The 22158-nt window shown below is 43.9% G+C and overlaps 2 protein-coding genes across 5 annotated transcripts; one reads left to right on the forward strand and one right to left on the reverse strand.

Moving 5' to 3' along the window:
• Window positions 1-36: 36 nt before the first annotated feature.
• Corin (corin serine peptidase) lies at window positions 37-20980 on the forward strand. Of its 4 annotated transcripts, none has more exons than XM_070278385.1 (14): window positions 37-231; window positions 11963-12089; window positions 12146-12383; window positions 13315-14965; window positions 15032-15201; window positions 15256-15585; window positions 15648-15745; window positions 15808-16208; window positions 16265-16591; window positions 16653-16836; window positions 16893-17052; window positions 17112-17238; window positions 17323-17468; window positions 17542-20980. In XM_070278385.1, the coding sequence occupies exons 2-14, from the start codon at window positions 11995-11997 to the stop codon at window positions 17851-17853; spliced, it is 4239 nt and encodes a 1412-aa protein (XP_070134486.1). In that variant the 5' UTR covers window positions 37-231; window positions 11963-11994; the 3' UTR covers window positions 17854-20980. The 4 variants fall into 4 exon arrangements, with proteins under 4 accessions (XP_070134486.1, XP_070134487.1, XP_017108018.2 ...); XM_070278386.1 differs by lacking the exon at window positions 37-231 and adding an exon at window positions 2282-2363; XM_017252529.3 differs by lacking the exon at window positions 37-231 and adding an exon at window positions 4059-5080.
• Rpe (ribulose-phosphate 3-epimerase) lies at window positions 20981-22125 on the reverse strand. Its single transcript, XM_017252537.3, has 3 exons — window positions 21678-22125; window positions 21442-21624; window positions 20981-21375 (listed from the first exon to the last, which is right to left on the reverse strand). Exons 1-3 carry the CDS (start codon window positions 21861-21863, stop codon window positions 21079-21081), a joined length of 666 nt encoding a protein of 221 aa, XP_017108026.2. The 5' UTR covers window positions 21864-22125; the 3' UTR covers window positions 20981-21078.
• Window positions 22126-22158: the final 33 nt, after the last annotated feature.

Raw genomic sequence — 22158 nt, forward strand, 5'->3', positions numbered from 1 at the left:
ATAGCTATAGGCTCCTAAAAATAGTTGTGGAAACACCTCCGACCGGCAGTGTCTCCACAAAATACGCGCATTTATAGCTCCGTTTTTTGGACTTTGTCGGAATATGTCGGAAGTTTAGATCTTCTATTCAAATAATGACTTTTTCTAAAAAATAAAATAGTGTTTTAAGAAGTTCTACTATGTTCTCAATACAGTTGCAGTCCCAAGAAGTCTCAGTATCTGAACTCGAGTGTAAGTATTTAATGCCTTATCGCATAATACGGAAGCTGAACAATGCTAGAAAACTCTTAAAGCTTAAGATACATTGTGTTTTTACAAAAATTAAGAGTGGGTGTGTTTCTCAGGTCACGCTTTGTTTATCTTTATCGGCAACAAATATTTTATCAAATTTTGTCAAATTTGAACCTACTTTCACCCGTGATATCATATGAATTAAAAACCCATTCATTTATGGAAAAGACATAATCGGTAGTCGGTAGATATTCTGTTATCGTCAAGCTGCAAACAATAAAATATATTCGGCTCTAGAAAACCCCAAAGGGGGCTTAATAATAGACCCATTCATGAGAGTTATCGAAGTCATAAAATAACCACGAATGCAATTCGTCTGTAACATTTCAATCACTTTAGGCCGGGCGTTTAAAAAGTAAAGCGATAAAACCAAAGCGAAATGATTTATGATATTTTGAGGTACACGGCGGCCCGGCAGATCCTTTTGCGTTTGTTAGCCCATGAAATATGAGCGCATTAAATTTTATGATATTGTTTGGGCCATTCTCAGCTTTGGTCCAAAGCACACAAAAAACACACACGCAAACAAGCGGAAAGTTCAAAGTCAAACAATAACACTTTCCATAAACAAAAACCCAACTCAGAAGCACCCCGACCTGGCCCAGCTCGGCACAGCCAATTTGCTTGAAATCAACGTTTCAGTTACCTGGCAGCTCCCCCAGTCTCTGCTCCTAAAATTTTCCCATATGAAAACTTTCAAAGAAAACTTTGACCTGGGCGGCGAGTGGGGTGGATCTGAGGGGGCGTGGGATTCTGGACAAAAACAAACAAAAACCATTCGCGTCTCACAACGAATAAATGTTCCTGTCTACATTCTCTTTGGGGCAATTTCCCCATGCCTCTTGGCCGGAGCTTAACTTCTTTTTTTCGTCCTTTTGAGTGCGCACTTTATCAAAGCTTAGCACCTGACAATTTGCCGTGCTACCTGCGGCCATCTCTCATCTCTATCTTTGTTCCTCTCTCTTTTTTTCGCAAGTCCGGATTAAATACAGGAAAGTTCAAATGGTACAAACCCCCTACAAACTTCGGGCTATCCATACATGTATCTATCCATGGCCGTATCTTTTCCAGTTTTAAGCGGATTTATGATCGTTATTCGTCCAATTTTTGTAGGGCCCCTTGTCGAATACTGCACTTCTCTATATGGTCAGAAACCGCGTCCACATCTTGGGCAATTTCCATCCGAACTTTTAGGGAAAACCCTTTAATTTGAAGTTCTGTTTTTTTTCAATCCGGTTTCCAAAATTTATGCGATAAGAAAAACCCTTTGCAAAGTCCATATCTTGGCCAATTGAAAGATTATTAAAGATTATTAGATTAGTGCGTTTTCCTTACTAATTAAAATCCGACAGAACAAACTCCCTGAAGTACCTGTTGTATCCTTTGTTTTGCATTTGGTTTCATAAAAATCCTCATTAAGCTATTGTGTTTTCCATTTTCCCCTCTCAACGTTGTTTCCCAACTAAGAAACTAATTAAATGAAATCTGCTTAGTGCCACGAGTTATGGAAAGCTTTACAGTCTCTGTGGTTTTCTATGCTCCCTGTTGGTTCTTTTCTACATTCGTGGAAAATAACTACTCTGGTACTACTAGTATGTGTTATATAATTTTTTAATTTATATTCCCATTTAGTCAAGTGTGGAAGTATTTCGCTAAATAACAGGACAGCTAAGCTAATACGAAATGGCATTTGGTGGAAAATTTTCTATGAAAAACGCGTTTATTCACATGCGACCTTTTTCCACTTTTTCGTTTCGATGGAAGTGGTGGCTTTCGTGTTGGTTGCATGCAACAGGCGTGTCAGTCAGCTTACCCCCCATTGAATTCCCACTGACTCACGGCTAACGCGTAGGAATCCCCAGCCCTGCTGCTGGCTCTGCATAAATTTTCCTTGAAAGCGACACAGCTTTTTGAGGAATTTCGATTACGCTTTGGTTTTTACTGGCTTTTAGTCGCTGGCTTCTGGCCATGGCTTTGAATCTGGCTTTAACAATTCACAAGTGCACTTCGAGGTATTCGCATCGGGAGTTGCAAGACATTAATTCGAATTTTTCGCAACTACGTCTAAGCGGGTAAGTTTTTCTGTGGTGTGGTGGGTGAAAAAAATAATGATTAATCGAGTAAGAGCGGACAGGGTTGCGGTAATAATTAATATTAAGTGGACTTTAATAACGAAAGGAGGAAAGCAGTTATTAAACTTTAATAATATGGAAAATCTTCTTCATTAAACACATTGCCATGGCATTGTATCCGTAAAACTATACGGAAATTGAATTCTATCCGTTTCCACTGTTCTTCATCGTATAATAGAAAACGGCACACAGCACACCAGCATCCTTCCCATCTAAACCCTCTCACAAGCTTATGCATTTATCTCTTTTTAAGGGCGAACATTTCAAATGCACCTGTTAACCGTTGGCTAAATTTATGACTTCCTTGCCGGTGGCTGGTTGGCTTGTTGTTGCTTCCATATCCTCTGGCTGCAGCTGCAGCTTTTGTTTTTGCTCAGCTGTGAGTGCGATAAGAGGAACTGAGAACAAAACAACATCCTTTGGGGAAGGGAGGCAGGATAAGACGAAGGGATATTGTGTAGTGCAAGTGAGGGCCATAAATAAAATCACGAGCATACATTCAAATGTTAATTGCACACAAAAGCACATTATGCAAGGGGCTGAGTGTGCGGATTCTTTGGATGGCAGAAGTGGATCCTTGGACCGTGTCACACGTACCTTGAACAGAGGCAATCGAGGGTGGAGGTCACATTCTCTACCGGCAAATAGTTTTCATATTCATAGTCATTATTGCCGTGTGTTTTTTTAACGCATTTTTGGGATTTTCTCTGGTCGATGAGGCACTTGGAGGCTCCGTTTAGCGATTTATTGGATCTTTTTTAATATTTATTTTTTAATTAAACTAAAAGACGAATATTTATTCTATTAAAGGATTAAGCCCCTTATTTTAAACTGTTTTTAATTGGACTACCAGTCGTATACGCAATATATTAAGTATACGCATTATTTTAAATAACTCCAAACTTCGTGTAAGACTCAATAATAAAATTAATTGTAAAAAATTCCACAATTTCGATAGTTTATCCTGGGAATATTTAAGTTTCCTTAGGCTCAGCTGGCAATAGTAAAGAGCGAAAGGACTTTAATTCACCACACACAAAGAGAGGCGCTTCCAGAGGAAAGAGGTGCTCTGAGAGAGATATACTTGCCGAAGGATACCGATGGTAATTTGTCCCGAAAATACCATGGGATGGTAAATTACTTTTATGGTTAAAAATATGCTCGAGGGCTAAAGATCATAAAGGCCATAACACAATATCGTGTAGTTTTGAAAGTGAATTAAAAACAAGCTTCAATTTACGAAAATGTTTTGGACCACAGGTCGTATGAGTAATGTAGACCATTTAAATAAAGATGGCCTTTTACTTCAAAATGGCTGCATAGCCCATTGTGCCACGAAACCGCGAAACAGTGCCGAAGGGATATGCCCTTTCTGCGCACGCCTGGCACTGGTAAAGGAGCGGGCCTCGATGCCGTCCAGAAAATCAAAGAAAAGCCACATTTCGAAAGCGATTCCGTTTAGTTCATTTTGAGCGCCGTTGACTTGACGGTCTTGGCCCAAAGCACGTGCTAACCGAGGCGGCGCGTGCAGCTGTAGCAGCTGGTGGCCAGCATCAGCATCAGCAGCAGCAACAACAGCAGCAGCAACAGCAACAGCAACAGCAGTAGCAACGGCAACAAAAAGAACCACAGCAGCAACAAAAACGTCGGCACTATCGCAACAACAAATGCTTTACGCTAGGCTAGGGAGGATGGCTAGGATGGGATGCTGAAGAAGAAGAAGAGGATGCTTGAGTAAAAATTGAAACGGTTGGAGAAGAGGAAGCAGCAAGACAGTACATCAGTGCAAGATTGTTGAGTGCGAGTGAGATCGAAACGAAAAGAATGACTGTGAGTGTGTGAGTGAGTGGAGTGCGTGTGAGAATGCGACAATAAATTAGCCGTAACCTGCACCTTGTTATTTGCACCTGGATCCTGACGGGATTACACATATACATAGGACTATACACGCATACAGACATATATGTATGGAAGTGTAATGCTAACAACACAATAAAGCTGAAGAGAAGAAGCCAAGAACAACAGGCAAGCAATCAAAGTTAATTTAGTTGTGTGTGTGTGTGTGTGTGTGAGAATACGTGGAAAGCCCAAATGTGTGGAAAACGTAAACGTAAATTCTATTTACGCAAATAATACCTCGAACAAAGCCCAATAACAGCCAGAAAGCGGGAGGAGGAAAGAGGAGGCGCGGCAGCGAGCTGCCTAAAAGTAGGCAGCGCAAGAATTAGAAGCAGCAGCCGCAGCAAACAGCGCAAACAGGATACTTAAAATATCGAGGCAAATACCCGACACACACACACATACGCCAGAGCCAGCATCCATATACATACACGCACGCACTGTGCGGGGTTCATATTTTTGGACTGCCCCTGGCAAACTTCGTCCCTCCCTGGCCCATCCAACTTTGCAACACGAAATAAATATAAAATAAACCCAACACTGAGGTGTATGGCCCCAAGAAAGGGCAAACAAACAGAGCCGACAAAAATATATAAAAGAATCCAACAAAAAAGAAACAGGAGCCCAACCAGAAAGATGCCAAAATGCTGGACAAAGATTGATGCTGGCTGCCGACTAACAGCAACAACAACAATAACAATAATGAACAGTGGTAACTGCCTAAAGTGAGCAGATACAATCGACATTAATTGAAATAAGTAAGTCATATCGATAAGGTCTTTTTCTAAAGATAGTACCAGCCGGACCTGAGTAGATATCTAATTTTAAGATACTTAAGACTATGTAGAAGTTAATAAATAAAAGTAGGTGAAAGGCAAATATTTATAACAACTGTATTAAGGACTAACTAAGTTAATATTATATTAACTCCTTGCATAGTCCTTGCATATTATTTTTGATAGCATTTAAGTGTGAAATGATGTGTTGGCGCATTATTTGACTTAGGCACGAAAATTGCTAAGCCTCCAAGAGCACAAGAGGAAGGGAAAGGTAGTGAAAGAGAGATACAGAGGAAGACAAATAGAGCAGGACGAGTCGAGAGCGTTAGAAGGACACAACACAATACAAAAAAAAAAAAAAAATGGAGGGGAAGAGTAAGTAAAATGAGATGGAAGCATGAATTTGTTGAACCTTAGGCCCAGGCAAAGCTGAAGTGCAAAACAAACAGGACAACAAGGCAGATACACACACACACACGCACACGATGTTAGAGGCCCACCTACAAGGACCAACACACAGAGGAACTACAAGGAATCACACTTAAACATCACGTTGCGAGTTCCCCCAAGTTGTATCAACTTGTGCTATCCCCAGATTCCAAAAAGGAAAACCTCGGCCATCCGCGCAGAATTCGAACTCAATTTGGTAGAAACAAATACAAACAAAGACCCCGCCGCACACAGGCTCAGTCTCAGGACAAAAATCGATTGAACGACAACACAAAAAAATTAGAGGAGAATGAACATTTTTAAGCAATCCAGTTCAACAGTTTTCCTTTTTGGGGCCGTGGTTATTCTGCCCTTTGAATTTTCAAATTTTCAAACGTGCCAATGGGCTGAAATACCATAAATTCGGTTCGGCTCCCTAATATGAAATCAATTAGCTCTGTCTGGACCCAAAACCCAGACCAGACAATTAACTCCGGGGTTCAGGGAACGCACTAATTGCATTTAAATGAGATGAACGCACTTTACAATTTGCAATAATGCTACCATCAAGGATGCTCCCAAACAATCTCATTTATTAACTTTAATGATGGAGGAACCTTAATAGATGCCTTGATTTTTGTACAATCTCGATAAGTAATCATTTCAGGAATTCAATTGTTCAATTAATTATCCATTTTGGAGCAGTATCTCTTGCTGCACCCAAGGGCCAAGGCCTAAATCGATATGCAAATATTTAGCCTCCGACCTCTCGGGCCGAGTTAGCTAATTACCATGGAATTTACTTACAATGACATTGTCCTGGCAGCTATGTCCTAGACAACCGGCCGCACTGGGCCTTCGTGCTGTCTCGCAGGCATTTTCGATTTAATGAAAAAGATAAATTTCTGCCTTTGATTTGATTTTAACGATTCCGGGACCAGGGAAACAAACGGTCCTTGGAAATTAAATCTTAAGTGGAAACTAGTGGGTAAGTCCCGATGGTTGCGGCCATAATTAAATGACTGTGAATTGCGCAGCTGACATCCCACCCCGCCCCAGAATCAGCTGCACCTCGGGGGCTTGCGGCTCGTGTGTGTCCTTGAGTTGGCAGAGAGGATGCCAACCACAAGCCCGCCACCCATCCACCTTGCATTTGGGGTTTTCGGTTGAATGGCAACTGATTGCACTCGAAGACACTGGGTGGGGCCTTAACCGATATTTAATTGACAAAAGCGTTGAGCTGCAAGTCGGCTGGGGCCGGATTCAGAAGTGAAATTGTGGAAAAAGGCTCATAAATTACAACCGAAGCGTCCAAGTACGAAAATCCATTTCCGTTGCCGTCCTCGACAAGGCAGACGGTTGGAAAAGCAAACATCAGAGACCTGGTATCGAAATGGGAAAAGCGGGAAAATTCTTTTTCTCTGCTTCACTCTGTATTTTCCTCCTCCTGCTAATAACTGATCCAGTACTTCAGTACTCCAGTGCTCCACTGCTCCATTACACCACTGTTTCACTTCGCAACCATCCAACCGTTAGCGGTTTGAAGCTCAGGACACACAGGATGTGAATAGGGTTCTGGGTTATCTGCCATAAACACTCCCCTCCATTATGCACTGAAAACAATGGATTGTTCCATTTGATTGCTACTAAATATTTCAAAGTTTTTTTGTAAACTATATGTTTTTATAATTCAGGGTATATAAAAGATTAAATGGAAAGTTAAACTGCGAATTTGTTACCCATAAAGCACCTCCCATCACCACCCACTTTCCGGTTGCCTGGTTCCATCTATTTGCCCACAAACGCACACATTCCCAGAGCCGCTGACTGACAGACAGACAGACAGCCATTAGTGCTCGACCAGGCATCATAAGCCGTGCCACAGCACAGCACAGCACAGCCCAGAAGCACATCACCCAACAAAGACACCATGTGCCTCGTTCTCCTGCCCCATCGCGCCGCATCCTGCCGCATCCTGGTATCGCGGCCAGCGCCACGTGCGCCGTTGGGTTGTCAGAAACAAAGCGGTGCTGCCAGCACTGCCGCATTGACTAATGAAAGTGAAGCCTCCGTCGACCCAGCTTCAGGCTAGACATTGGCAAACAGGACCAGACCTAGTCCCTCAGCTCCTAAACCTCCTACCTCTTTCCCCATCCCACCCGCCGATTTGAACGTAAATTGACAAAGAGGACAATAGCGTTGACGATGACAGTAAATTCGAATTGTTCGAACAATGTATCACGATGGGAAAAAAAGAACGTCAGCACACATTGGTCGAACGCATCCAGAAAATTGCTCAATGCTCGTCAATCTCCTCCTTTCAGTCGCTGCTACTATGTCAACTGCAATCCTGGCAGGATAACTAACTGACATCCTAAGCCAGGCGGGCTTCTCCTTTAAAACAGAATAGCCTTGCTGATGAAATTTAAAAACTTCGATTTTTTGAGCCATGGTCTTTGGTCTTGTGCTGATGATTGGCATACATTTTTGAGATCAGGGTGTTACTAAGGAATGTATTTCTTATAATAAGAGTGCCTTGAAATCTCATGTGACCGATCAACGGTTGACGGAAATGAATGTGCCCACTGATTGGCCTTTTTCTTAGATGCCTGGCTGGCAGTAATAGAGAGGATGCCCATCGACAAGGATGATGACGCCGATGGATGTCTGTCAACGCATTGCTTCGCCCTACGAATGTAAAATGGAAATGGAAATCGATTCGAGGCCCTCCCAGCGGAAGTTTGCAACATCGGAGCTGGCTGCCACATAGAATTGCAAATTCGAAATTGCTGAACGCCTGTTTTGCGTTTGGAAGTCGCCTAGGGCTTCTCGCCTTCCATTTCTTTCAAACAGCCCCCCCACTCGCCCCTGGCCATCATATGTTGGCATCCTTTTAAAGCAATTCACAGCACGCGCCCATACAGACGCACAATCCCATTATATCGCACACCATCGCCTTGCTGATTGCACAATTACCAACAATGGCACGCTGACTCTGTCTGGCTGCGTGTGTTGTGCTTGTATATGTCTCTAACATTTTGTTTGTTAATTGTATGGGCGTGCCTAGCTGCCACGCCTCCTACCCACTTTGCTGAAGCAACAATTCTATGCCAAGTTACGTAAACCGGCGGGGTAGCTGCTGGAAAGGTTTGTGCTGTATTTGTTGGAAATTCATTTAATATCACAGCTAAGATCCGATCCTATTTGTTACATGTCCTTTGACTCGGCTTCAAACGGTAATATTGTTACCTTTGGCCATAATCGCATTTGGTACCTTTTATTGCATATGCGATTGTGTTGTACAATAGTCACGTTTTTCCATGCAAATAAGTCTGTACTTTTATTAGGAAAAAGTTCTTATTTGGTTGCTAATTAAAGTATTATGTCTGAACATGCCACATGTCGTATACGTAATATTTAACACTAGCTGGGCGCGCAAAAGTATGCTATACTTCGCGCAATTGATAAAGACGTAATAGAAACTAAAAGGAATGTCTTGATTTTCTTGGCTGCCGAGATACAAAAGTCACCTGGGCCATCTAATTAAATGCTTAGCCATAATTTATGTCTAGTCCCAGACAAATGGGAGCCTAACCGGCGAGGGGTCATAAATTTAAAATATTCCCCAGCTAAAGCGTGTACGTAATATGTTTAGGGGGAAGTGCGTGGAAAATTTGTTGCCCAAAAAAATGGTGCTCAGATGCTTGCGCCACACACTGCTCGGCATTCTCTGTTCAGGATGTCCACGTAATGAAATTCCATAGACTCCATGGACTTTGGACCTGGACTCTAGGCAAATGTGCCATGGCTGGAATTTGAATTTGCTCCTTTCCATAATATACACAAACATTTTCATGTATACTATACACCTAATCTGTCGCACCCAAATCATGGGCCTGATTGCCTGAAGGACATGAGCGAAAGATGTCCACTAGGCATACGGTAATTGGCACAGGACTTATGCAAGTCAGGCCTCATGTGCTGGCGTTTTAATGATTTCCTTTCAATCGGCCTTAGATCTGATAGAAGGAAAACTAAAACGAAAAGATTGATTACGAAATATATGTAAGATTCAAGGAAATGAAAGAAAAGAGTGCCAATTGCGGGAGTAACCAGTTTTCGATGGAATGCCACCAGCCACAATTCCTGGAATCTGCATTCACTTCAAATAGACTCCGATAAGATCCAGAGTAGGAAAATTCCACAGTCTGGTCTCAGACTGTCTGCTGATTAACTACGAATGCCATTTCCATTTCTATTCGCATTTCCATTTCCATTCCCATTGCCATACTCGAAATGTAATTTTCTGCGGGCTGGGGCATCTGAACAACTAGACGTATACTTAATAATGTTTACCCAAGCAATCAGGCGCACAGGAACAATTGCTAGATGGCCGGGGCTGGATTGTCTGGATCGGAATTTCAACCTTTTCGGCAGGGACTGCCTGCCACTGGCACATCTGACAGAGCCGGGACGAGATTTTTGATTTGTGATTGGAATTTGAGGAGCCGACACTTGGCAAATGCGCCAACAATTTGGGTAATAACCTTAAAGGTCGGCGATAAATACAAATACTGCCCTGGCTCAAGCTCAGCCTCCTTAGCCATGGCCTTCGAGTTAATATAATTTAAAAGCCAGCCAACCCCGCCCAACCGATTTGCCTGACTGCTTTTTCCGTTTTCCTTTTGGTATTTTCTCAGTTTTTTGCTTTCCTGCACAGGAATATCGGAAAGGACGGCACAAAAGCAAACAATTTATGGTTCATATGAGTTTGGAATTGGTGTTCAGCATACAAATGCCAGGCAAATAGAATTTGTGTGTTTATCCTGTCCCTGCCACGCTACCCACTCCACCAACCTCCAACCTCCTACCTCTACCCGGTCCTTCTGGCTCTCTCATTTCATCCGGATGCTGGGCATGTGTGTGGGTTAATGGGAAAAATCTATGCTTAGCCATGAGCCGTGGCTGCGAATATGTTTGCCTGGTTAAAGTTGTGGCTGGTTTACACCAGTTTGTTTACCAGTTCTGTGAAGTAATTGCACGAGATTATTTACTAAAAGATTATTTAATAAAACAGGAGTGGTTTTTTAAATTTCAAGGGATTTCAACAGAGTTTGCAACAATTACTAGTCTAGAATGCTAGTGAGAAGTATTAGGTCTTTAATATTAAGGCTTTTTGGTTCAAAACTGCATTCAGACAACTAAAACCTCTCGCCTAACTAGTTAACTGCTGTAATTGAACTTGATCAAGTCGATAATTGAAGTTTATGTAAACAGATTCGGGCACTCATCGGGCACTTTCATGAACTCATGCACTTTGGCTTTAACACCCACACATTGTGGGCGGGGCCAGGCCCCCTGTCCGGGCTGGTTGCATTGGATTAGTGTCAATACTCGTCCTTGACACACTGTGAACTTTGATGGAAGACCAGCTCGGCCAGCTGGGGCTGTGAGTGTGTGTGTGTTTGTGTTGTGTTTTGGTTTCTCGTTTTCGCCCAGTTGAGGTGATAGTTCACCTGTTGCCAGCTGTCTCGCTCGCCCCAATGCAGTCGATTAAAGTGGGTCAGAGCTGCATGGCGCCCTACCTGTGGCTCTAGTTTTCAATCCATGAGCATTTAATATCAAATCAGAATTCATTGGAAACGCATCGCAGCGGATAAGGGAATTAGTAAGCTTCTTATAAAGTATCTTAAATGTGTAAAAGTGTTTTCTAGTTTTGAGCCAGCTTAAAAGTAACAATTTTTAATTCGATAACGACGGCTTTGTCGAGTTCTTCCAACTTAATTAACCCGAATTCCATTTTCTCGCAAAAAGGACTCTGAAAGCAACTCAATTCGATGGTCGGCTAAATTCGCCTGAAATCGACTTTGGCTAACACAATACTTAATACCAACAACAGGAGGTTTTGTGCTGTGAGCCGACTAATGGCATCCATTAGACACAAAAGACCAAATTGCCTGGCCCGATTCCGATGCCATCGATATATACTATGTATCCAGATAGCCACCAAATGCCGGCATATGGAAACCCATTCCCATACTCTGGGACCTGCATTTATTTTGATTTTTTGTGCCATCCATTGTCACGTGTCCGTTTCACGGCGGTCTGGGTTTATGTGGGTGGCCTATTGTGTAAATGATTTTGATTCTTGTGGCCAAATGTGTAAATGATTTTGATTCTTGTGGCCAAAAGGACCCCGCAGCTATTTGCATGACTAGCTCATTTTGGCCGGCTTTTAGGTTTTTAGGGGGATGTCTTGGCCGGAACGTGAGCAAGTCTATATAGTCAGTCTATAGCCACTAGTCCTATTTGGATATGCGCGGCATGCACAACGCCGCGGCTAAGAAAGTGAACTAAAACAAAGTTTTAGCGGCGGCGTTCGCATGTCAATCACATAAGAACTTAACTGACCCATCCAATACTTGTTTTCAGTTTCGATTCCGCCAAGTTACGACGATTAAGCCATGAACGCACTCGATATGAATAAACAATTTCTGAGCGTCTCCCAGGACCACAATCAGCATCAGGTCTCGGCCGACGACCAGAAGAGTCGCTCAAGGTGAGTTTGCCTTTCAAAATTAGAAGAGCCATCTTTAAAAGGACTTTCTTGAACAGATCGGAGCGTGCCTCGAGCTTGGCATTGCCCCTGAACTCTCTGCTGGACTTTTACGACAAGCAACAGGAGCAGTGCAAGTCGGTCACTTTGTTGCCACTTCCCAGCAACTCCGGAAATTCCAGCAGCAGCAACAGCAGCAGCAGCATCGTGCGGCGCCACTCCTCCCACTACTATCCCATGCTCGAGGACAAGCAAAAGCCGTCGCAGTTGCCTCCGCAGGCAGCCACACAAATGCTTGTAAGTAGGGGGTTCATGGTGGACTTTTGAATAGCTTTAAGGGGTTACAGAACTCTCAAACTTTTCATCAATTGAATTTAGTTCATTTCAGGGTCTATGTTTGAAACTTTATAAATATAAATTATTAAACAGAAAGCCAAATGAGTTTCTTGGAACTTGAAAGAATTAAAAATCCATTATGTTTTTCATTGCCATCTCAGCTTAATATTCTTGACGGTGGAAAATTCTTGAATATTCCAGGAATCCATTCGTTTTCTTAGGTGAAAAGCTAACAAATTTCAGCTGCAATATTGTGGCAACATAAATATTATTAGAGTGGCTGGTAGGAGGCAGCTTGGTATTATTTAGCTGACATCGCAGACAGGAGAATCCTGAGTGGCGGGCTGGGGAACGAGAAGAGATTAGCTTCGCTGGGATTTAAGTAAAGTTTTGCTGGCTTTGCATCATTCCGGGAGATCGATGATGGTGGCGAAGGGCAGCCAAAAAAACCACTAGAGCCACCCATATTTTAATCTATATTTTCGCATCCATGGCCACGCCCACAAATCCGAGGGTACACAGAGTTATTTTTCCGCATTTCCCATTTCCCTTTTGCCGGGCGTTGTGGCGGGTTTTTATGCACTCGGCTTATCGAGAGCTTAGCCCCGCCCAGATTCCGTCCGCCCCCTATCCTGGCACCTGTCAGGAGCTTATAGTGCAGAATATTGCCGCAGGATAATGTGGCTACAGTGAGTCTTTCCAGGAAGGAACTAAAAATCTTTAGAACTGATTCGTAAATTAAACAAAGTACAGGGCCATTTTTGAGTTTCATTTTTTAAAAGTATCTATTCTTAGCTTAATTACTGGATCACTTCCTTCCAATTTGACGTATTACTGTACTTGCCAAGTCATAACTCTGCGCTCTTCCTCTATTTTTCTGCGTCCTTGGCAGGTAAACATGACGGAGCAGAAATACGACAAGTCATCGCCAATGGGCGCCAGGCAGCAGCTTCAGTTTCATCAGCAGCAACAGCAGCTGGTGAGGGTGGACACCCCGGTCACACCCCCTCCGCCCATTCCACGGCGACTGCTGCGGGGCAAGTCCGCCTGGCAGGCGAGTGGCAGTCCCAATCCCATGATTACTGGCGGACAGGATAGCGCCCAGGGCACTGGCACGGTGTTTGTTTATCCGCAGCCAACAAACGTGACCACAGAGTCAGTAACCGGCGTCGGAGGAGGCGGAGGAGGGGCTGGTACAGGAACTGGTGGACAGGGAGGTGGGCTACAATCAGCGCTGCTTGTTGACATTGCCACACGTCCGGCTCCGGCTCACGGATATGCGGATGCCGATGGCATTTCCGATGACGACCGCATGAGTCTGGAGAACTCAGTCTTCGACGAGTCGCTAACCTCCACGCCGGTCAAGGTCGCAAGCTACCATGCCGCCGGCGGGCGATACTCTGCAATGGGACACATTGCCAAGCGAGCCCAGCGCTCCTCCAGCAGCACCGTGGACTCTGCCTATGGGTCCTCGCTGGGTGGCCATAGCGAGAGATTCGCCAGCAGCTCAACCAGTGTCGATTTCCGTAGTCGCTTCTCCTCGGTGGACACGCAGTCCTCGCTGGACGAGAAGCCCCTGTCGAGCTCAATTGACTCTCCATTGGCCACCAACCGGGACTCAGCTTTTCGGGAGCGGGCCATCCTCAACGATGCCATGCACAAGCTGAACAACAACAACAGTCTCGGGTTGGCTCTTTACCAGGCCAGTAACAATAACAACAGCACTAGCAGTAGCAGTGGAGTAGGAGCCTCCATCGATAGTGGCTCCAAGTTGCCAGTGGTTCCCGCCCGGAAGCAACCCCCACAAAACGCCAAGAACAGTGGAAACAGCAACAAATCGTCGGGGGAAAATGGATCTCAGAACTCCACGGAGACCACCAGCGTCTCGGCATCGGCCTCAACATCCTCCGCCGCCTCGGCAGGCTCCAGTACTATTTCCAGTGGTACCATGTCCTCCATGTCCGGGCCATCGTCCTCTGTGACTGTGCCGTCGGTAGCCGATTTGAATCCCAACTTGAAACGTCCAGGGCCACCGGAGCCACCATTGCGGCAGGCCAACCCAGTCTTTGATTCCATGGAGATGGGTCCTCGTGGTCATCCAGCTCCTCCCCTGACCGTACGGAATAAACTGGGGCGCACCAAGCCTCCACCGATTTCGTATCCGAGAATGCAGCAACGCCAGGACTCCACCTTGTCGAGTGACAGCTATTCGATCAGCTCCAGTCCAGGTTACAATTCAAAGTTGATGGAGGCGCCGCTATTGGGCTCAGGATCCTATCAGGTTGGCAGGAAATCGAATGCCCCCGGATCCGCTCAAAGGCAGACTCCACTAACGGACTTGGCACCGACGCGGTTCTTGAGTGGGGGCAGCGGTGCAGCTAAGCAGGCCCCAGCTGTGCCACCGCCAAGGGGCAGGATCAACTTCCGCCAGGATTCAACCATTTCTAGCGATAGCTTCAGTCAGACGTCCAGTCCGGGGTACAACCCCAAGCTCATGGAGGCGCCTCTACTGCCCTCCCTCTCCGCCAAGCGATTGTGCAGTGGTAAGATTTAAGGACGAGAATAAGACTTTTAAAGGACACTTTTAATATTCTTGGTGTACTTTTCAGCACCAGCACCGATAGTCTGCCGGCAGGGAATACAGCACGAACCCATCGAGGAGTTGGAGCCACCGCAGACTCTATCGCCGCTCCACAAGACGAGTGGTCCGCCCAGCAGCCTGCAGACTATAGTTCGTTTCCAGAATGGTGCCCCACACACCATGTCCTTGCAGCATCAGGTAAGCAAGAGTATTCCTCAGACTAGGCCACGATATAATCCCATCTACTTCCAGATTATCAACCGGCGGAAGAGCTCAAATCCGTATATCACCAATGGCCGGTTGAAGTTCCGCCTGTTCCAGATCCTGATCAATGCCTTCGCCTTACTGGCCATCGCCGGAGGACTGGCTGCCTACTTCAATGCCTATCCGACAATTAAGTTTGTGAACAAGACCATCATCAATACAATCCATGTGGAGGACACCACCAGCTTTGGCAAAAACCCGGCTCCCGGCACTTGTCTGCCGATAATCGTTCGCTTCTGCCAGGGTCCCCAGATACCGTATAACTATACCGTGTTCCCAAACTACATCGGACATTTTGGTCAACTGGAAACACAAACGGTTAGTCTGATAATCTTTCCAAGAAGCTTTAGATCCTTAGACGTATGCTTTCTATATTCTAGGACTTGGATTCCTATGAGGCCTTAGTTGATGTTAGATGCTATGAACTGGTTTCCTTGTTCCTATGTACCTTGTTTGTGCCCAAGTGCGGGCAGAGTGGGTAAGTCAGGAGAGGAATACCTTAGCTTGAGGACCTAATAACTTTGTTATCCTCTTAATCAGTGCCACCGTGCCACCCTGCAAGACTCTGTGCACGGAGACCATGCGACGATGTGGATTTTTCTTTGACGTTTTTGGCCTGAGCCTTCCCGAGTACCTGAACTGCAAGCTCTTCAAGGACTTCCCCAGCTCCGAGGACTGTGTGGGCCTGGAGGAGGTGCGCGAAGTGATGATAGCCTCCTCGAATCCGAAGTGCGATGGCTTCCAGTGCGACCAAAACCGCTGCCTGCCGCACGAGTATGTATGCGATGGTCACTTGGATTGTATGGATCAGGCGGACGAGGCCAGCTGCGAAAGATGTGGTCCGGACGAGATCTACTGTGGCGATATGCAGTGCATTGGCACTAAGCACATATGCGATGGCATCATCGATTGTCCCTACGGCCAAGATGAGCGGAATTGCTGTGAGTAATACGATTCTATTGACTTTTAGATTGGATAATAATTGCTTTTCGATTAGTGAGATTAAGTGAGCGGAATGGAGATGTTGGCACTGGTGTCCTGGAGGTCTACCGCATCGGTCAGCGTCAGTGGATGCCAGCCTGTGTCAAGAACTGGGATCGTGCCGTTTCGCCGAGTGCCGTTTGCTCCATTCTTGGCTACTCGGCGGTGAATGCCACGAGTGTCCTGACCCAACGCACCCATCGTCCTTTGCTGGCATCCGTAAATGTGTCCACTGACATTTGGAAAATGTACGCCAAGAGACGTTCCACCTTGATGCAGGAGTTTTCCAATTGCAAGAGATCCGAGGATTATCCCATGGCTGAGCTAACTTGTTCCAATTATGGTGAGTGTTTATTATGATTTCCAACTTAAGATATAAAAAATATTTTAAATAAAAATCTTAGAATGCGGAAGAGTCAAACGTGGTCGCCACAAGCCTTCTAGGCGTATTATTGGTGGCACTCCGGCTAATCCTGGCAACTGGCCCTTCCTGGCAGCAATTTTGGGTGGCCCGGAAAAGATCTTCTACTGTGCCGGCGTTCTAATCTCTGACCAATGGGTGTTAACAGCCTCCCATTGTGTTGGAAAGTAAGATTTCATTTCATAAAATCTTTTTAGTTTATAAATTAAACTTTATTTAATAGCTATACGGTCATTGATCTGGAGGACTGGACTATACAACTGGGGGTAACACGGCGCAACTCGTTTACCTACACGGGTCAGAAGGTCAAAGTCAAGGCGGTTATTCCACATCCTCTGTACAACATGGCCATAGCCCACGACAACGACATTGCACTCTTCCAGGTGGGCATAACGGGTGGGATAATCTCTGAATGATTTTTAAGCTACTTTTAAATTTTAAGCTGGCTACACGAGTTTCCTTCCATGAGCATCTCCTTCCGGTCTGCCTGCCACCTCCGAGCGTAAGGAACCTCCATCCTGGCACTCTGTGTACCGTCATTGGCTGGGGAAAAAGGGAAGAAAAGGATCGTAAGTGAAGATCTCAATTTTATGAAAAATTCAAATAGATAACCTTAAAGGAGAAAAGTAACAGTCTATTATTTTATCCACCAGCCAAATCCACGTACGAGTTTATTGTGAACGAGGTGCAGGTGCCCATCATTACCCGCAACCAGTGCGACGAGTGGCTAGACAACTTGACAGTGTCGGAGGGCATGGTCTGTGCAGGATTCGATGACGGAGGCAAGGACGCCTGTCAAGTAAGTTTATCCTTAACCCCAAGCTTTAGGAGGATGATGGAGGATTTTCTATTATTCTTACCTGTTTGTGCAGGGCGATTCGGGTGGCCCACTTCTGTGTCCGTATCCGGGGGAGAAGGACCGCTGGTTTGTCGGCGGCATCGTGTCCTGGGGCATCATGTGCGCCCACCCCCGACTGCCCGGTGTCTATGCGAACGTGGTGCAGTACGTGCCGTGGATCCAGGAGCAGATGGCGAAGCATGCCCGCCCCATCAACGAGGAGCGGGTGAACAAGTATGACCTGCACCCCGGCGGACCCGACATGCTCTCCAAAATAGCCACAGACCCGATGCGGAATGGTCAACCGTACTACTACTCTCATCCCAGGACCGCGTCCAAAACCTAAGCCTGGCAACGGAGGACTTAAGACGAAATGAAGTGACACTTGAATACACCATATCTAATATCGAACAGGAACGATTGCACAAAGTATATACACACGAAAATACACAGAAACCGGATGAATCCTGCGGGATACATACATATATTTTGCTACTGAACTTAGAGGGTTTTAGCCATCCTGCTGGAACCGATTTGGGCAACATAATCATGTGTCAATTTGCCGAATTTATTTGTCAATTTTTTTACAAAAAGATTTATACGAACCTGAAACCCAAGGAGAATGATATCCTAATCAAAAGAAGCGCCCACAGTGGGTGGACCTAAATGTCAATACCCAAATATTGCGAACGCGATTTATATATTTTAAAAAGTGAAAGATGATATCCAATATATAGCCGATATGTAACCGATTGGTAATTGTGTCTAAATATCCCAAAAAAAAAACTAAAAAACTTAAAATGAAATCTGGACAATAATTCGATTTTGTAGCTGAATTTTGTGTTGAAAGGCCCTGATAGGTAAAAACTACGAGCATATAAATGTCGACGAAAAAGATAGAAAATATATATTATTAGAACCAAAGCTATTGAGTGTTGAAAATTAGAGCAGCAACTAACTAAGCGAAAAATACATGTAATAAATTTTAGTGAATATGTAACTCTATATTTAAACGTATCGAATTAAGGGAAACTTGCTGATCTTGGGCATTTGATGGAGGGAAAGTGCAGTTGACAATAACGAGAAATACAAATGCACAATAAGCAACAAAATGAAAATATATATATTTAGCGATTAAGTCATGAATATACTAACTACAATGCGTGGGTTTCAGCTTTAAAGAACACTAAATGAAGTTATTAAAACGAAATTGAAGATGTCATTGCCGGCTAGATGATAGCTCTGTGTAACTTAATATTTAGAACTATTTACACGATTGCCACGCCCCTCTTAGACTGGCCGCTTTATAGTCGAAGTTCAATGTTATCGCTCTAATTTGTATCCCCCGTGCTCCTATCATCCGTAGTCCTAGGTGTGCCACTCACATGCAAACGTGCGAAAATTTGTACAACTATTTTGCTAAAACAATAATGAAATATAAGAAAAAAAAACGGCACAAAAATGAATGTAAAATATGCGTAACTAAAGACTCAAAATTGGTTGTTTCATCAATTACACAAAAAACACTCACACGCACACACACTTGAGCTTCGCGATGTGTACAGCTTTGATATTATTTTCGATCCGGAACCGGAGGCCAGACAAACAAAATGGCCGGAATTCCAGGAGCTCGGTGTATTAGACTTATTCTTTCTAGCTAAAAAAAATACGAAAAATGTTGAAATGCTTTAGACAAGAGATTACCAATGTATAACCGATCACTATTAGTTCTAGTTGGACATATACAGACACAGATAGATATACCATATTATATGCCTACCTATATATATATATATATGCATGTTTTGTACAATCAGTTTACAAGTGGAAAAGTATTATTAGTCTTAAATGGGGGGTTAAATGAAGCGCATATTACACAAGGCACATGAAAAGAAACCATATGTAACTGAAATATATATACAAGAAATATACATATAACGCGGATACATATATTCTATATATATATTGTAGCAGTAGCTTGTAAGCAGATGTGATGGTGTCTAAATTTATACATGCATATTATCAAGCGAAAAGCGGAAAGCTTAGTTTATACTCGAGACAAATCTGTGGGCTGTTGCGTCCAGAACGAAAGCATGGTTACTACTAAGGGCTTAAGGACAGCAGCCGGATTCAGGACAATACATATTCATAGGGATATACCCATATCACGGACATAATGCTTACTTCGATATCATGCATTGCATAGACATAAATGGGTGGGTTGAGACAAGCTCTGGGGTATTTAGGAGTTAACACCAATTGGAATACGAAAGAAATCTATAACCTTTTATTTAAAAGTGGTGTTGGCTCCTAAGAATCTTTAAGCTTTTAAAACTCATCATTCGATTGCAACTATTGTTTCCTTTAGCTGTTGCCTTGGACAGTTAGCCACTCATATCCTTTCAAACCTTATGTTCCGTGGGTACCCACTCCTTGTGTGCATTTACGATTATGTGGACTATGGCGGTCTATTTTATACACCCATGCTCCATGCTACTATCAAAACGCTTAGCTTTATGTACATTTAGTCTAAATCGAACATAACCCGGATATATTATATATATATTGTAGATTGTAAAATGCTTAGCATTGGCAAGGGAAGTGAGTGAAATAATTTACACCTGACACGGATAGCAGAATAGTTAAATACTAAGTAAAATATGCATACAATCATCACGAAGAACTCAGAGCCGCACAAGCCCCATCCTAGTTGAATTGCAATTGGCAAAGCTTCAGGGGGTTGACTCCTCCGCAACCATTACCGCATCCCTGCCCTTCGAAGGATTCAATTCAGATCCGCATGCTCCATGTGCTTGAAGGGGCTCGAAACACTAAATACCAAAAACCCTAAAAATCAATAAATTGTAGCGAAACGTTATGTGTAAATGTAGCAAAATCCAAAAAAACAAGCTGATTACCAAACTAGTTGAATTTACATATGTGTCGCGAAACCAAAAGAAATTAATGAATTATGTGTACACACAAAGTATCAGAATATATTATATGTATATCTTTAAAGAGACGATCATTTGATGACGAAGCACTTGTTATTTATGCACAGACGCCACTTTGTGAAGAATTTACAAGAAACAAACCTTGACAATAAACGACAAACTGAAACTGAATTTTTTCCTGTGAGCTGGACAAGCGCATCGGAGGCATTGAGAATTTATGAAGAGTTTTACATTCAGATTTTGAAATTTTGACGCGAATCAGTCACGAGACGATTGTTGAAACTTTATTTTGGAAAACAAAAGCGATAAATAAATAACTATGACAATACGGCAGACCGACTGGGTCAATGCCAAAACAATAACTGGGAAAGTGCAGAATCCTGAATGTAACTACATTAACTACACGAAAACACATGTAACCAAATAAAAATGCTAAAAGCAACATGTCATACGAAACATGATATATACTTACACACATATATTATATGAATGTTGGAAAATAAATGTATAAAAACATAATTGCGGTTCTAAATGTCTTTTAGTCCTCCTCCTCATCTAGTTTACTGTCAACACTTATATAAATTTCAGCTTAATACTATGGCTAATAAAAATTCTCTTCACTTGAGGTAGCTCTGCACCACATCGCGCAGCTGCCGGATGACTTGACCCTGGTCAGAGGCTCCCACCACGGCCGTTCCTGAGACGATCATGTTGGCTCCGGACTTGGCACAGCACTCAATCGTTTTGGGTCCAACTCCGCCGTCAACCTCAATGTCCAGGTTCGGATAGTTCTCACGAAGCCACTCCACCTTGGGCATCATGTCGGCCATAAAGGACTGACCTCCAAATCCAGGCTCCACGGTCATCACCAGCACCACGTCGGCCAAGTCTATGTACTTTTCAATGTCCTTTACCTTTTACAAAAAAAAGCAACAAGTGGTTTGTTTAAATAACAAACTTAAAACATAACCTCAACTCACATCAGTGCCCGGCTTAATGGCCAGGCCCACCTTCATGCCGGCCTCCTGCACCTGGCGGCTGACCTTGGCCACATCGTCCACCGGCTCGGTGTGGAACGTGTAAAGATTGACACCCGCATCGGCCATGGGCTCAATCCACTGCTCCGGATTCTGAACCATCATGTGCGTCTCAAAGAAGGCCGTCTGAAAGGGCAACAATGTAACTAGAAATCTGTCTCAGGGTAGTCCGATCTCACCTTGATCTTGTTGCGCAAACTCTTGACCATGGGATGACCGAAGGTAAGGTTCGGCACAAAGTTTCCGTCCATCACGTCCAGGTGCAAATAATCGGCGCCATTGTCCAGTAGCTTCTGGGACTCGTTGGCCAGGTTGGAGAGATCTGCATTGAGAATGCTGGGGCCGATCTTGGCTTGGACGGGCATCTTGCTGGCACAGCTACTTAGCAGGCGGACAACTACACGGGGTATGGACGCCGTCTTGACGCCTGGAGGTCACGCAGAGGGGAGCTGGAGCTCGGAACATTTGAAAAAGATACGATAACTTTAGCGATGGCAGCGTGACATGAACCTCAAAAGCGGCAATTCAAAATTTGAAGAATTTTTGGAGTTTTGTGTAAATATTTTCAAACATTTTTATATTTTTTGATGTCAGAATATTTTCCACATTAAAATTAAATCAAATTTAAGTTTTTCGTTAGGAGTCTTCTTAATGGGATGA

The sequence above is a fragment of the Drosophila bipectinata genome, chromosome 2R (genome assembly GCF_030179905.1).
Source record: "Drosophila bipectinata strain 14024-0381.07 chromosome 2R, DbipHiC1v2, whole genome shotgun sequence".
In the NCBI taxonomy this organism is placed as follows: domain Eukaryota; kingdom Metazoa; phylum Arthropoda; class Insecta; order Diptera; family Drosophilidae; genus Drosophila; species Drosophila bipectinata.

Coding starts and splice junctions, on each gene's coding strand:
- Rpe (XM_017252537.3), bottom strand. CDS start 21,863: ATGCCCGTCCAAGCCAAGATCGGCCCCAGCATTCTCAATGCAGATCTC. Junction 21,625..21,677: donor GTTTGCGCAACAAGATCAAG/GTGAGATCGGAC, acceptor TTGCCCTTTCAG/ACGGCCTTCTTTGAGACGCA. Junction 21,376..21,441: donor CCATTAAGCCGGGCACTGAT/GTGAGTTGAGGT, acceptor TTTTTGTAAAAG/GTAAAGGACATTGAAAAGTA.
- Corin (XM_070278385.1), top strand. CDS start 11,995: ATGAACGCACTCGATATGAATAAACAATTTCTGAGCGTCTCCCAGGAC. Junction 12,384..13,314: donor AGGCAGCCACACAAATGCTT/GTAAGTAGGGGG, acceptor CGTCCTTGGCAG/GTAAACATGACGGAGCAGAA. Junction 16,837..16,892: donor GCCTCCCATTGTGTTGGAAA/GTAAGATTTCAT, acceptor TTTATTTAATAG/CTATACGGTCATTGATCTGG.